The sequence below is a fragment of the Chlorocebus sabaeus genome, chromosome 19, assembly GCF_047675955.1.
Source record: "Chlorocebus sabaeus isolate Y175 chromosome 19, mChlSab1.0.hap1, whole genome shotgun sequence".
NCBI classification, from domain to species: domain Eukaryota; kingdom Metazoa; phylum Chordata; class Mammalia; order Primates; family Cercopithecidae; genus Chlorocebus; species Chlorocebus sabaeus.
This window is the reverse complement of record NC_132922.1, coordinates 30096225-30112842: the sequence shown is the minus strand read 5'-3', so window position 1 is coordinate 30112842 and position 16618 is coordinate 30096225. Positions and strand designations below refer to the sequence as shown.

The 16618-nt window shown below is 44.0% G+C and overlaps 1 protein-coding gene across 1 annotated transcript in view; it reads left to right on the top strand.

The window, feature by feature from the left end:
- The window catches only part of PI4KA (phosphatidylinositol 4-kinase alpha), a 143049-nt gene that overhangs the window by 9326 nt on the left and 117105 nt on the right, over nt 1–16618 (top strand). Inside the window, exons 2-3 of the mRNA XM_007974934.3 lie at nt 9713–9829; nt 14081–14174. Coding sequence (XP_007973125.3) covers nt 9713–9829; nt 14081–14174 — 211 coding nt within the window. The remainder of the gene's footprint in view (nt 1–9712; nt 9830–14080; nt 14175–16618) is intronic.

Below are 16618 nucleotides of genomic sequence, written 5' to 3'. Positions count from 1 at the left end.
CTGTGTTAGCCAGGATGGTCTCGATCTCCTGACCTCGTGATCCGCCCGTCTCGGCCTCCCAAAGTGCTGGGATTACAGGCTTGAGCCACCGCGCCCGGCCTTTGATGCTATTTTAAATGAAATTGCTTTTTTTTTTTTTTTTGAAACAGGGTCTCAGTATCACTCAAGCTGGAGAGCAGTGGTATACAGTGGTATTATCACAGCTTACTATAGCCTGGACTTCCTAGGCTTAAGCAGTCCTCCCACCTCAGCCTCTGAAGTAGCTGGGACTATAGGCACAAGCCACCATGGCCTGGCTAGTTTTTGTAGAAACTGGGTTTCACCATGTAGTCCAGGTTGGTCTCAGGTTTCATCATGTACCCCAGGCTGGTCTTGAACTCGTGGGCTCAAGCGATCCACCCACCTCAGCCTCCCAAAGTGTTGAGATTACAGGCGTGAGCCACTGCACCAAGCCTCCTGGCTAATTTCTAAAATTTTTTGTAGAGACAGAGTCTCACTGTGTTGCCCAGACTGGTCTCAAACTCCTGGGCTCAAGCGATCCTCCTGCCTCAGCCTCCCAAAGTGCTGGAATTATTACAGTTGTTTTTCTTTTTAGATTTGTATTTATTCATTTTTCTTCAACTTTTATTTTAGGTTCATGTTCAGAATGTGCAGGTTTGTTAAATGTGTGCCATGGTGGTTTGCTGCACAGATCGTCTCATCACCTATGTATCAAGCCCAGCATCCATTAGCTATTACTTTTTTTTTTTTTGAGATGGAGTCTTGCTCTGTTGCCTAGTCTGGAGTGCAGTGGCGTGATCTCGGCTCACTGCAACCTCCGCCTCCTCTGTTCAAGTGATTCCCCTGCCTCAGCCTCCTGGGTAGCTGGGATTACAGGTGTGTGCCACCACACCCAGCTAATTTTTTTGTATTTTTAGTAGAGACAGGGTTTCATCCTGTTGGTCAGGCTGGTCTCGAACTACTGACCTCATGATCCACCTGCCTCAGCTTCCCAAAGTGCTGGGATTACAGGCGTGAGCCACCGCACCTGGCCCCCCACCCCCCTCTTTTTTTTTTTTTTTTTTTTTTTTTTTTGAGCCTGCACTGTTGCCTAGGCTGAAATGCACTGGGGCGATCTCAGTTCACTACAACCTCTGCCTCCCAGGTTCTAGCGATTCTCCTGCCTCAGCCTCCTAATTAGCTGGGTCTACAGACGCACGCCACCACGCCTGGCTAATTTTTGTATTTTTTTTTTTTGAGATGGAGTCTTGCTCGGTCACCCAAGCTGGAGTGCAGTAGTGCGATCTCGACTCACTGCAAGTTCCGCCTCCTGGGTTCACGCCATTCTCCTGCCTCAGCCTTCCGAATAGCTGGGACTACAGGCGCCTGCCACCACGCCTGACTAATTTTTTTTTTTAATTTTTGGTAGAGATGGGGTTTCATCGTGTTAGTCAGAACGGTCTTGATCTCCTGACCTCAGGCAATCCATCTGCCTCGGCCTCCCAAAGTGCTGGGATTATAGGCGTGAGCAACAGCTCCTGGCGAACGCCCAGCCATTTTTGTGTTTTTAGTAGAGATGGGGTTTTACCATATTGACCAGGCTGATCTTGAACTCCTGACCTCAAGTGATCCACCCGTCTTAGCCTCCCAAAGTGCTGGGATTACAGGCGTGAACCACTGTGCCTAACAGCTATTCTTCCTGATACTTTCCCTCCTCCACCTCACAGGCCCCAGCGTGCGTTGTTCCCCCTACTGTGTGTTCATGTGTTCTCATCATTCAGCTCCCACTTATTTATTTATTTATTTATTTATTTATTTATTTATTTATGAGACGGAGTCTCGCTCTGCCGCTCAGACTGGAGGTGCAGTGCCGTTATCTCGGCTCACTGCAAGCTCCGCCTCCCGAGTTCATGCCATTCTCCTGCCTCAGCTTCCTGAGTAGCTGGGACTACCAGCGCTTGCCACCATGCCTGGCTAATTTTGTATTTTTTTAGTAGAGACAGGGTTTCACCATGTTGGCCAGGCTGGTCTCAAACTTCTGACCTCGTGATCCGCCTGCCTCGGCCTCCCAAAGTGCTGGGATTACAGGCGTGAGCCACCGCGCCCGGCCTCAGCTCCCACTTATGATTGAGAATGTGTAGTATTTGGTTTTCTGTTCCTGTGTTAGTGTTTTTCTTTCTTTTTTTTTGTTTTAAATGATTGAGATAAAGTTCATATAACATACAATTAACCATGGAATAGTTTTCTTAATTTGCTCATTGTTGCTTTGTAGAAATACGATTGATTTTCTTATTTTTTTGTTTGTTTGTTTTGAGACAGAGTCTCACTCTGTCGCCCGGGCTAGAGTGCAGTGGTGTTATCTCGGCTCACTGCAACCTCTGCCTCCTGGGTTCACACCATTCTCCTGCCTCAACCTCACGAGTAGCTGGAACTACGGGCACCCACCACCATGCCCAGCTAATTTTTTTGTATTTTTTTAAGTAGAGACAGGGTTTCCCCGTTTTAGCCAGGATGGTCTTGATCTCCTGACCTCGTGATCCAACTGCCTCGACCTCCCAAAGTGGTGGCATTACAGGCATGAGCCACTGTGCCCGGCTGATTTTCCTGTCTTAAGTTTGTGTCCTGTAACCTTGCTGAATTTGTTTGTTAGAAGGCCATGAATCTGTCCAAAGATGACCAAAGAGCGTATTTTTTATTTTATATTTTTGGAGACAGGATTCTGCTCTGTTGCCCAGGCTGGAGTGCAGTGGCATGATCATAGCTTACTGCAGCCTCAGACTCCTAGGCTCAAGCAATACTCCCACCTCAGCTTCCCAAGCAACTGGGATTACAGGCACTTCCCACCGCACTCAGCTCAAAAGAGCATCTCTAATGAAAGTCTGATCCAGGGTGCTTGTAGGAGCAGGTGCTGTTCCATTTACATTTGTAGGTCCATGTGTATCATGTCACAGTCACCTTTATCATGATAGCTCTGAGTCACTTTGAAAATGTCAACTTATGTTCAATATTTTTTTGTCTGAGGGGACAGTACATTTGAGAAACACAATTACAAATGGTTTTAACAGAAAAATATACCATTAATACTTAAATCTTAGTCTTTCGTTCTCAGGGAATTTTGTTTTCTCCAGAAAGACGGTTCCCAGAGGTTTTAAATAACAAGTAGTACTCTTTTAAAAAAATCATTTAATTATCCAACTTTTGTAATGCTATTATTGTAGCTTTATTTTGACCTAAATACCTTACAAATACCCTCTGTTATGGTTGATTCTCTTCTGCAATTTTCTGCCCAGTCATCCAGACTTACAAAGAATCTTATTTTCTCCTTGGTTTAGCATTTCCTTACCTTGGCAGTCAAAATTCACATCTTTGAGCTATCTGTCTTTTAATATCCTTGGGTTAAAGTACTGCTAAGAGTGCTTATCAGAGTCTAAGTCAGTCATATCTGTTGCCTCCCTGTGGTCCATTGGCTTAACAACCTTTTGAAAGTGGTGGGTAGAACCCCTCTGGATCCTTTTTGTAAATGGGAAAAACCCTGGCCATCGTGGTCAGATTTTGAGCTTAATGACTTTTTATAATGACCCACTCCCCCTAAGACCCTAAAAACAAACAACTTGCTAGTTTATTGTAAAATTCTGATTCTGAAAAGCCATTTGATGTTATTTTTCTTTTCATTTTTTTCAAAGACTATAGGGTTAATGCTTTATCTTGCTTTAGGACTTTGACCTCTCTGTCTGTTTCATCATATGTAAAAGGAGGATGATTAATAATAGCTACCTAATGAGCTGTTGTGAGGATTAAGTAAGATAATATAGATGAACACATGATAAATGCTCAATATGTGTTAGCTGTCATTATTTGGAGAATGGCACCCACCAGAACTGGGTGTGACGATTTCTATAGGACCCAGGTTCAAGTCTTCAAATGTCTTTCTCATAAGAGTCCCAGTTTCCAAGAGTATTTTGCACCAGGCTTTCAGGGCCCTCTGTCATTTAGTTTCTGACTTGTGTTATTTGCTAGTTGTGTCATTTTTATTAGTTTTGTAACTTCTGCTGGATTGTAACACTCGTGAGGGAGTGATTGTACATTATATATTACTTCATTTGAGAGTTCTTCTATCCATCCCTCCATTCATTCAGTGAGGCAGCAGAAACTTGTTCAGTGTCAACTGCATGCCAGCACTGTGCCTGGTACTGACTATATGACAAGTATCACAGTGTAGTTAAACCCTGCTTTCTAGTAGCCCTTACCTCTTTTCTTTCCTCCTCACCTTATCAAATGCTGTGACCTTGGCCGCTTTAGTTACACTAAGTAGTTGTTAAAGTTCTGAAATGTGCAGGGTGCAGTGGAGTGATGAGGAGGTCACAGTCCTCTACAGTAAGAGGATAAGTATACAAGTAACTCTGAGATGTCAGGAAGGTAATTATCTTGAGAAATACAGAGTTCTATGTGAGCTATTGAGAAGTATGATGGGAGATATTACGTCAAGTTGCTGAGGTCTGGAAAATATTTGACATAGCGGCCTGGGTTTATGAGAGAAGTTTTGGGACTGGGAGTGTGCACTGAGGGTTCACTGGGCAATGGGGAACCATTGAAAGTATATGAACCAGAAGTGGAAATATTGGAGTAGGAGGAGACAAAATAAGAAGGAAGGTCTGGTTAGGAGCCTGTTGCCTCAGATGTACTTAACTTATCTGGACCTAGTTGCCTAACCTGTAAAACAGGGATAGAATAACACATGGCCTGCCTGAAAGTGGACATTTACTGGTTGCATCTGCAACCTCTCCCAGCCCTATACCTACACTTCTTCATATGTTTGGGAGTTGTCAGTGATCCTCAGGCCTGCAGTTCAGGTAAGCATATCAGTGGAGCACCTGAACTTGTGTATATTCTGTATTTCTTTTCTTTTTCTTTTTTTGTTTGGAGATAGGGTCTTGCTTTGTCACCCAAGCTGGAGTGCGGTAGTGTGATCACAGTTCACTGCAGCCTCAACCTCCTGGGCTCATGCAGTCCTCTAGTAATCTTCCCTCCTTGGCCTCCTGAGCATCTAGGACTACAGGGGCATGCCACTGCACCTGGCTAATTTTTAAATTTTTTGTAGAGACAGGGTCTCGCCATGTTGCATAGCCTGGTCTTGACCTCCTGGGCTCAAGCAACCCTCCCACCTCAGCCTCCCAAACTGCTGGGATTACAGGCGTCAGCCACCATGCCTGGCTGTATTTTTTTCTGATTTTAAAGTTATCAATATTTTTTATAGAAATATGGTAAATACAGAAAAGAATAAAGAAGGAAATAAATATTGTCTGTAATTTTTTTTTTTTTTTTTGAGACAGAGTCTTGCTCTGTGGCCCAGCCTGGAGTGCAGTGGCACGATCTCATCTCACTGTTATCTTTGGCTCCTGGATTCAAGCAATTCTTGTGCCTCAGCCTCCCGAGTAGCTGGGTAGGCCCTGGCCACCACACCCAGCTAATTTTTGTATTTTTAGTAGAGATGGAGTTTTGCCATTTTGGCCAGGATAGTCTCGAACTCCTGGCCTCATGTGATCCGCCTGCCTCGACCTCCCAAAGTGCTGGGATTACAGGTGTGAGCCACTGTGCCCCGCCTCTTGCCTGTAATCTGATTATTCAGTTTGATACTTTTCTTTATAGGCAGTCCAACAGGCTTTGAGTTTTGTTTAATTACCTGTGACCAATTACATTAGTTTCCTATTACTACTGTAAATAAATTGCCACAGACTTGTTGTTAGAATAACATACATTTATAATTTTACAGTTCTGTAGATAGAAACCCAACCTATGTTTCACTGGACTAAAATCAAGGTGATGGCAGGGCTGTATATCTTTCTAGAGACCGTAGGGGAGAACTCATTTCCAAACCTTTTTCATTTTTTAAAAAAAATGTATATATTTTGAGATGGAGTCTTGCTCTGTTGCCCAGGCTGGAGTGCAGTGGCACAATCTCAGCTCACTGCAACCTCTACCTCCTGGGTTCAAGCAATTCTCCTGCCTCAGCCTTCCGAGTAGCTGGTACTACAGGTGCCTGCCACGGGGCTTACCACCATGCCTGGCTAATTTTTGTATTTTTAGTAGAGATGGGATTTCACCATGTTGGCCAGGCTGGTCTTGAACTCCTAACCTCAGGTGATCTGCCCACTTTGGCCTCCCGAAGTGCTGGGATTACAGGTATGAGCCACTGCACCCAGCCATCATTTCCAAGCCTTTTACAGCTCCTAGAGCTGCCCACATTCCTTGATACCTGGCCCCTTTGTTCATCTTCAAAGGGAGCAATGGTGGTTGGCCAAGCCCCCATCTCACATCACTCTGACCGCTTCTTCTGTCTATCTCTTCTCCTTTTAATGACCTTTGCGATTGCCCTGGGCCTATCTAAATAATCTAAGATAATCCCTCCTTTTCAAGGTTCTTAATTTAATACATCTGGAAGGTCTCTTTTGCCATGTAAAGTAACATATTCACAGATTCCGGGGGATTGAGGGTGTGGACATCTTTGAGGTGCCATTATTCTGCCTAAACACGGCATGCCAGTGTAGTGCATAAATCATGGAATCATTACATGGGTCTCTGAGTTAGTTGTTCTTTTTGGTATCTTTGCTTCACATGTAAAGCTGTGCCTAGCTTTTAGAGTAATTTCTGAATGATCACAGATGATTTCTATTTAAATGTTTTTAGTTGGATGGAGATAGGGGAGGAAGGTCTGAAGTCAGAGTACCCCAGAGCCCCTCTGGGCATTTGAAGGAGAGGAGGCCCTGGCAGTCTAGAGGAATTGAGGATGGTAAAAAATGCTGCCTTCAGTTCTTTCTACTGGTAGGGTGACACCTGCCCTGGCAGTATGGCTAAACTGTATTGATGATGCTGAATTCTGATCCTGGGATATTGTTAGAACCCAACCCAGAGCACCTGGCCTGAGAGAGGAAATCCATTCTTATGCTGTATGTGAAAAAGAAAGCCTTGGTGGCTGGGCGCGGTGGCTCATGCCTGTAATCTCAGCACTCTGGGAGGCCGAGGTAGGTGGATCACCTGAGATCAGGAGTTCGAGACCAGTCGTCTTGGTTTTGGTGGTTTACTGCAGCCTGTTTTGTCAGCAAAGTCTTTATGACTTGTATCTTGTGCTGACCTCCTGTCTCACCCTGTGACTTAGAACGCCTGAACTGTCTGGGAATGTAGCCCAGTAGGTCTCAGCCTCATTTTACCCAGCCCCTATTCAGGATGGAGTTGCTCTGGTTCACACACCTCTGACAATAGCTGATTAATTTTGTCATTTTTTTTTGTAGAGACAGGATCTTACTATGTTGCCCAGGCTGGTCTCAAACTCCTGGGCTCAAGTGATCCTCCTGCCTCAGCCTTCCAAAGTGCTGGGATTACAGGCATGAGCCATGCACCTAGCCTGGGTACTTTCTAGTGTGGTAAAGAGGCAGCTAAAGTAATCTTTCCCTTGCTTCTGTATCCTGTCCATCATCAAGCCCTGTTAACTCTTCCTCCAAAACATATCCTGAACTGGTCTGTTTCTGTCTGTACTTGTCGATTGTTACCATGCTACCATCTTTGCCTCGCCTACTGCAGGGCTCTCCTCACCTGTCTCTCTGTTTTCACTCTTGTCCTCCAAAATCCATTTTCTGTGCATCAGCCAGAGGGATTCTTCTAGATTTCAGTTCTAAACTTGATTCTAGATTTCAGTTCTAAACTTGATGCCCTAGGGCCTCCATGCATTTGTTATTAAGGTACAATTCAGGCTTCTGACCTGGCTTGTGGGGCCCTCTGGGGACCTTCTCTGCCTGGGCCTGAACTCCTGGGCCTCCTTGCTTCCTCTTTTCCACTGTGCTGCTGCAGCAGCAGCCTTTCCTGTCCTGGCTTCCTTGATTTGATTTCCCAATTTGATGGTTCCCAATTTGAGGAACCATCTTAGAGAGGTCTTCCCTGATCACATTATCAAAAGTTGTCTTTCAGGCACTATTGTTGGAGAAATAATGATGCTATGCCAATTTTGACGAGTTTTCAAGTCTCTGTGCTGTCTTCTAGCACATTAGTTTCATCTGCCAGGTTTGTAGTGGAGTGTATCTTCTGTGTTTTAGTACAGGGTATTGATAAAGTATTGCACAGGACAGAGCAAAGTACATAGGCTTTGATAGGGCCACTTCTTCCCTCTGCTTCAGTGTTGACTCATTAGTCAGCATTCTTTGAATCTCATTGCCTGCTTTTGCCTTCCACTGACCACTATTATAGCATATGCAGTAACAATAGATAATGTTTATTGAGCACTTAATATGTGCTGTGTTCAGTCCTAGCTGATTCACACATTTGATTTTTTTTTTTTTTTTTTTTGAAACAGAGTCTCGCTCTGTTGCCCGGCTGGAGTGCAGTGGCCGGATCTCAGCTCACTGCAAGCTCCGCCTCCCGGGTTTACGCCATTGTCCTGCCTCAGCCTCCCGAGTAGCTGGGACTACAGGCGCCCGCCACCTCGCCCGGCTAGTTTTTTGTATTTTTTTGGTAGAGACGAGGTTTCACCGTGTTCACCAGGATGGTCTCGATCTCCTGACCTCGTGATCCGCCTGTCTCAGCCTCCCAAAGTGCTGGGATTACAGGCTTGAGCCACCGTACCTGGCCGGTTTTTTTTTTTTTTTTTTTTTTTTTTTTTTTTGAGACGGAGTCTCCTTCTGTTGCCCAGGCTGGAGAGTGCAGTGGTGCTATCTCAGCTCACTGCAACCTCCACCTTCTGGGTTCAGGCAATTCTCCTGCCTCAGCCTCCCGAGTAGTTGGGATTACAGGTGCTCGCCACCATGCCCGGCTACTTTTTGTATTTAGTAGAGACGGGGTTTCACCATATTGGCCAGGCTGGTCTCAAACTTCTGACCTCATGATCTGCCTGCCTCGGCCTCCCAAAATGCTGGAATTACAGGTGTGAGCCACCGTGCTCGGCCACATTTGATTTTTTAAAAGAATCAGTGAGACATTGTTACTGTAGGTTGGTTTAGGTAACCTGTTCGTGGTCAGGAGGTGGGGACACCCACTTGGACTGTCCTAACACCAAAATGCAAACTTTAGCCATTGTGTCTTACCCCCTCTGAGTATATATAGTTTTAACCCTTAGCTCATATTACTCAGAGTTTATGTGTTTTGAGGGGCATGTGTACAATCGTTTCAGCAGCTGGAGATGTCCTGTGATCTTTTAACTAAAAACATGGACTCTTTGGGGTTTATGGTAGTGTTTTTTTGTTTTTTGTATGTTTGTTTGTTTTTGAGACAGAGTCTTGCTGTGTCACCCACACTGGAGTGCAGTGGCACAATCTTGGCTCACTGCAACCTCTGTCTCCTGGGTTCAAGTGATTCTTCTGCCTCAGCCTCCCGAGTAGCTGGGACGACAGGCGCATGCCACCACGCCTGGCTAATTTTTGTATTTTTAGTAGAGACGGGGTTTCACCATGTTGGCCAGGCTGGTCTCGAGCTCCTGACCTCAGGTAATCCACCTGTCTTGGCCTCCCAAAGGGTTGGGATTACAGGTGTGAGCCACTGCATCTGGCCTATTTTTTATTTTTATTTATTTAAGAGATAGGGTCTCACTGTGTTGGCCAGGCTAGTCTCAAACTCCCAACTCAAGTTATGCTCCCACCTCAGCCTCCTAAATAGCTGGGACTACAGGCATGTGACATTGTACTTAGCTTGCTTTACTTTGAATGTGGTTTTCTGTTTTCTGGAGCTGTTTTTGGGGGGTCTTATTTTCTAGGTCCAAAAGCTTCTTTGCATGTGTCCAGTGGATTTCCATGGGATCTTCCAGTTAGATGAAAGACGGAGAGATGCAGTGATTGCATTGGGCATTTTTCTGATTGAATCTGATCTTCAGGTAAGTCTTCATGAAATTAAAGAACAATGAGATCACTTGGACTTGGGAAGGGGAACATCACACACCGGGGCCTATCATGGGGAGGGGGGAGGGGGAGGGATTGCGTTGGGAGTTATACCTGATGTAAATGACGAGTTGATGGGTGCTGACGAGTTGATGGGTGCAGCACAGCAACATGGCACAAGTATACATATGTAACAAACCTGCAAATTATGCACATGTACCCTAGAATTTAAAGTATAATAATAATTTAAAAAAAAAATAAGTTTCTTCATTGTAAATAGGGGTGTAGTGAGCATTTAAGTTTGTATCTGCTTATATTTACCTAAAACATTACTAGAAGAATACATTTGAACCTAATTAAAGTGGTTAGTGAGGAGGGTAGGACAAGGTGGAAATGAGACTTCCAAATGTAAACCTTCTTAGAAAATTTGAGTTTTTTGGAATTGTGTGTATATATTATGTTGTAAAAAAAAAGTGGTTTTTGTTTGTTTGTTATTATGTGCCACAGAGTAAGTCAAAATGGTTTGAGAAGTAATTGTGTGCCTTCCAGGGGGTAGGTTTGGTTTTCAAGCTCAGGTAAAATGCTCATCATTCAGACTCAGGGGTACTGTATTTCTCCTTCCAAAAGGACAAAATCATTTAAGGTAATTTTGATATAATGTCTTTTTCAAAATTGTGATTATGTGTATAAACTTTTAGAGTATGTATCATTGTATGTTCTTTTTTTTTCTTTGAGATGGAGTCTCGCTGTGTTGCCCAGGCTGGAGTGCAGTGGTGCAGTGTTGGCTCACTGCAACCTCCGCCTCCAGGGTTCAAGTGATTCTCCTGCCTCAACCTCCTGAGTAGCTGGGATTACGGGTGCCAGCCACCACTCCCGGCTCATTTTTTTGTATTTTTAGTAGAGACGGGGTTTCTCCATGTTTGGCAGGCTGGTCTCAAGCTCTTGACCTCAGGTGATCTGCCCGCCTCTGCCTCCCAAAGTGTTAGGATTACAAGCATGAACCACGTGTGAGCCATCATGCCTGGTCTCAATGTACCTTTTAATAGGGACTTAAAAACTAGCCCTGTAGCTCCAATGAAAAAATAATGTGACTGTTTTGTGTGTGTATTTTTTTTGGGTTTTGTTTTTGTTTGTTTTTTGAGACTATATTTTTATATTTATCAAAGCTAATTGAAACAAACGATTGATCATTGGATATTGAATCTTTTATTTATTTATTTATTTTTATCATTACTAGATACTATTTCTAAATTCCAAGTTAATTATGCTGTGTTAGGTAAATAAAGATGTTAGACATTTGAATATTTATCTAGAAAAGGTTGCTTCCATCTCCTGGAAATTTTGCTCTAATGAGCATTAATATTTTGACAGTATTTATACATTTGAAAAATAAGAATTTTAATTATAGAGCAGTATTTTAGTAATTAAATAGGTTACCTGATCAAGGTTACATAAAAAAACAAAATTAGATACATAAGCTGCATTTTGGCTTTTCTTCTGCTATGTATTTGTTTATTTATTCTTAGAAACAGAGTGTCACTCTATCGCCTAGGCTGAAGTGCAGTGGCACAGTCATTATTTAATGCAGCCTTGAACTCCTGGGCTCAAGGGATTCTCCCATCTCAGCCTCCTGAGCAGCTGGGTTTATAGTCATGGGTATGATTTTTAAATTTTCTTTAGAAATGAGGGTCTTGCTCTGTTGCCCATAGGTTATCTCCATATGCTAGGTTGATCTCCAACCCTGGTCTCAAGTGATCCTCATGCCTAGGCCTCCCAAAGTGCTGGGATTACAGGCATGTGCCACCGTGCCCAGCCTACCTGTTTATTTATAAACATGAAAAGAAAGAAAACCATTTTACTTTTTCTGTTTACCATATCCTACATAAATATAAAATGAATTATAAAGGGCAAAAAAGAATTAAAAAAAATTTTTTAAGAAACTATTGTTGTTCAAACGTGGATTACTTGATAATATCTTTGACAAACACATGTCTTTATAGATTTACTTGTAAGTCCTGAAAGTATTGTACTTGCATTGGACTTCTTAAGATGACAACGAATAGATGAGCACAAGTTTTGGTGTCATTCAGGTTCTGGGTAAGGACTAGCAGGGTCCCAGGTGGCATGTAACGTTGTCCCTTGGACCATAGAGTTTGCCTGTATGTCCAGGGCAGCCCACTAGCCTCATATATACTAAGAGAGAAGCCTAGCATGCTTTGCCAGCCCCCTGAGAAAGCCCTAGGGACAACCTTGGTTTACCTGGTGCTTATATTCGTTGCTTCCCTCTAGGATGGGCTGGGCATTAACCTCCTTCCGGTCCCAGCAGTGGGCTGCCATGGTAGCAGCTGTGGCCAGAGGAGCTGAGGTGGTTTTACTCACCCTGTACTGCTAATGTCATCGCAGTTTATATAGAAAAGAGCCACCTGGAGCCACTTCCTCTGCAGGAGGCCATGTGGTTCAGGCCTTAGGGAGTTTTGTTCCTGTCAGTACACTAGGATCCTCAACTGATGTCTTAGCCAGTTCCTTTTTATGGTCTAGAGAAAAAACTGTTTTGTTTTTGATAAAGTTCTTTGTTTTTGGTTATCTGTTATGGTATAACAAGCTCCCCCCAAACTTAGTGCTTAATACATTGTTTTCTTTGATTCATTAATCTGCAATTTAAACAGGGCTCAATTGACTCCATTTAGCGTCAGTTGGGTGGCTCAAAAGCTGGGGGCTGGAATCACCTGAAGTCTCATTCATGGGTCTTATCATAGTATAGTGTCTAGGTTCCAGGACAAATGTCCTGAAAAAGAGCCAGGTGGAAGCTGCGTGCCTTCTGCTGTGTTTTGTTTTGTTTTGTTTTGTTTTATTTTTTTGAGACAGAGTCTCGCTCTGTCGCCCAGGCTGGAGTGCAGTGGCGCCATCTAGGCTCACTGCAAGCTCCGCCTCCCGTGTTTACTTACGCCATTCTCATGCCTCAGCCTCCCCAGTAGCCGGGACTACAGGCGCAGGTGCCCACGACCATGCCCGGCTAATTTTTTGTGTTTTCAGTAGAGATGGGGTTTCCCCGTGTTAGCCAGAATGGTCTCGATCTCCTGACTTCATGATTTGCCCACCTCGGCCTCCCAAAGTGCTGGGATTACAGGTGTGAACCACCATGCCCGGCCACTGTCTGCCATGTTTTTATGTTTTAATTTTTTTTGAGACAGGATTTCACTCTCACCCAGGCTGGAGTGCAGTGGCACAATCTTGACTTACTGAAGCCTTCACCCCCCATGCTCAAGCAATCCTCCCACCTCAGCCTCCCGAGTAGCTGGGACTACAGGCACGTGCCACTGCACTCAGCTAATACTTGTATTTTTAGTAGAGACGTGGTTTTGCCATGTTGGCCAGCCAGGTCTCGAATTCCTGGGCTCAAGTGATCCACCCGCCTGGGTCCCCCAAAGTGCTAGGATTACGGGTGTGAGCCACTGTGCCTGGCTGCAGCCATGTTTTTAAAACTACCATGTAGTTTGTCAGCATTTCAAAACGTCAAATAGTACCCCTCTTCTCTAGAGCACACTTCTTCTCTGGAGCACAACTAATCCTTAACTGGAACAGCTGTAATTAGGGAAATAGCTCCAAAAGCCAATGATGGAAGATTATGAAGCTGTATATTGGTGTTGATTGGCTAGTTCAGAAATTAGAGGAAAGTAAAATTTTTCACTGGGCTAATGTTGGCTATAAAGTCTGATGCTCAACTTGAGAAGAGCAAGAGGAAACATGAAGTAGAAAATTAAAAAAAAAAAAACAAGGAAAATGGACAAGGGACATGAACAGAAAAAAGCATCATCCAGTTGAGATGCCCACACTATGAGCTTCTCTCCATCCCTAGGATCTTATTCTGGGGCTCTTGGATGGATTTTGGGGGTCTAAACCATTATCACTGAAGACAGCTTTGAGTGCGTACACACATGTACCTTCTGGAGATGCCCAGCCCCCAGAGGAGTCCTGAGCAGGCTGGACCCTCTGCTCCAGAAGGCAGGTGTGAACCTTTCCTTAGGCTCCTGTGGTACAGGTTGATGGGACAGCCTCTGGACTCCGCAGTGTGAAAACAGGAATGGAGTGATGCCATGTGAATTTACATGCTCTTTACATTATCCTTGGAGAATCTCTGAGATGATTAGGATGTGGATATGCTTTGCTTTGGGCTTAATCTGGGCTAAAAAGCTACCAATCACTTATTTTATTAAATCTAATTTATTCTTCTTCTTATTACTTTTTAGCACAAAGATTGTGTGGTTCCTTACCTTCTGCGACTTCTCAAAGGTCTTCCAAAAGTGTATTGGGTAGAAGAAAGCACAGCTCGGAAAGGCAGAGGTAATAGTATATAATGTTTTCCCTGAATATAAAAGAAAATATACATGTTCAGTGTTTGTAGGATCAAGTGTTTATTCATACTGATACATCAGATGCGTCTTGTCTTACTTCTGCCTATGAAACAACTAACTGCCTGCAGCATTGTGGGCTGAACTTACATCCATGTGTTGGCCACAGCCCATGGATGAGTTGGGGAGAAGGTGGGCCTGGGCAGGCCAGGCTTTCCCTTGCATTCTTCTGAGACTGAGCATTCTTGCTCATTCTTGTTGAGACCTTCAAGAACCTTTTCTCATGTCTCATTGGCCAGAATTGGGTCACCTGCCCATCCCCAAATCAGTCACTGTTACCCTTAGAATTTATAGGCTTACTCCTGGAGTGAGGTCAGTTTTCCAGATTATAGTGCTGCTGCTCAAAAAGGGTGAGATGGAGGTTGGGGACGCAACAGCAATGTTCACTGTAAATGGTTTCATCACTTTGTTTCTAAGTTGCAGTTAAACTTTGCACCTTTAGAAACGGAATAAATTGGCCGGTATGGTGGCTCACTCCTGTAATTCTAGCACTTTGGGAGGCCAAAGTGGGCAGATCGTTTGCGCTCAGGAGTTTAAGACTAGTCTGGGTCAGCCGGGCACGGTGGCTTATGCCTGTAATCCCAGCACTTTGGGAGGCCGAGGCAGGTGGATCACGAGGTCAGGAGTTCAAGGCCAGCCTGGCCAATATGGTGAAACTCCATCTCTACTAAAAAATACAAAAATTAGCCGAGCATGGTGGTGTGTGCCTGTAGTCCCAGCTACTCGGAAGGCTGAGGCAGAAGAATCGTTTGAACCCAGGAGGTGGAGGTTGCAGTGAGCCAAGACATGCCACTGCACTCCAGCCTGGGCAACAACAGAGTGAGACTCCATCTCGAAAAAAAAAAAAGAATGAAAGAGAATATTTGCAAACTATGCAAAGGTCTAATGTCCAGAATCTATGAGGAACTGAAATTTACAAGCAAAAAACAACCCCATTAGAAGGTGAGCGAAGGACAAAGAGACACTTTTCAAAAGAAGACATACAAGTGGCCAATAAATATATGAAAAATATGCTCATCATCTGATGCTAATAATCAGAGAAATGCAAATCAAAATTGCAGTGAGATACCATCTCACACCAGTCAGAATGGCTATTATTAGAAAGTCAAGAAATAACAGATGCTGGTGAGGTTGTGGAGAAAAGGGAACACTTGTACACTGCTGGTGTGAATATAAATTAGTTCAGCCATTGTGGAATGCAGTTTGGCAATTTCTGAAAGAACTTAAAACAGAATTACCATTTGACCCAGCAATCCCGTTATTGGGTACATACTCAAAGGAATGTAAATCATCCTGCTGTAAAGATACATGCATAAGTATGTTTATTACAGCAATATTCACAATAACAAAGATAAGGAATCAACCTAAATGCCCGTCAGTGGAAGACTAGATAAAGAAAATGTGGTGTGTGTACCATGGAGTACTGTGTAGCCATAAAAAAAGAACAAGATCATGTCCTTTTATTTTTTATTTTATCTTTTTTTGAGACAGAGTCTCGCTCTGTCACCCAGCCTGGAGTACGGTGGTGCGATCTCTGCTCACTGCAACCTCTGCCTCCCAGGTTCAAGTGGTTCTTGTGTCTCAGCCTCCCAGGTAGCTGGGATTATAGGCATGTGCCACTACGCCCAGCTAATTTTTAAGATTTATAGTGGAGATGGGGTTTGCCATGTTGGCTTGGCTGGTCTCGAACTCCTGGCCTCAAGTGATTTGCCTGCCTCAGCCTCCCAAAGTGCCGGGATTACAAGTGTGAGGCCACTGTGCCCGGCCGAGATCATGTCTTTTGCAGCAACATGGATGGAGCTGGAGACCATTATGGGAGAATTAGTACAGGAACAGGAAACCAGACGCTGCATGTTCTCACTTATAAGTGGGATCTAAACATCGAGTACATATGAATACAGAAGGGAACAGCAGACACTGAGGCCTACTTAAGAGTGGAGAGTAGGAGGAGGGTGAGGATGGGAAAACTACTTTTTGGGTACTATACTTACTACGGGGATGATGAAATAATCTGTACACCAAATCCCCGTAACATGCAGTTTACCTCTATAACAAAACTGCACATGTACCTCTGAACCCGAAATAAAAATTAAAAAACATTCTGTTTGTGCCTATATTCCTCTTGACCTTTGGGTTTTCATCATTTCTGGTAACATGCCTAAAACTGACAGATCCCAAATTATGCATGTATCCTGCAATTTGTTAGGATTTTGTTTCTTTTTTGTGTTTTGAGACAGAGTGTCACTCTGTCTGCACTCCAAGCTGGAGTGCAGTGGCCTGACCTCGGTTCACTGCAACCTCCACCTCCTGGGTTCAAGCAATTCTCGTGCCTCAGCCTCCCCAGTACCTGGGATTACAGGCATGCACCACCATGCC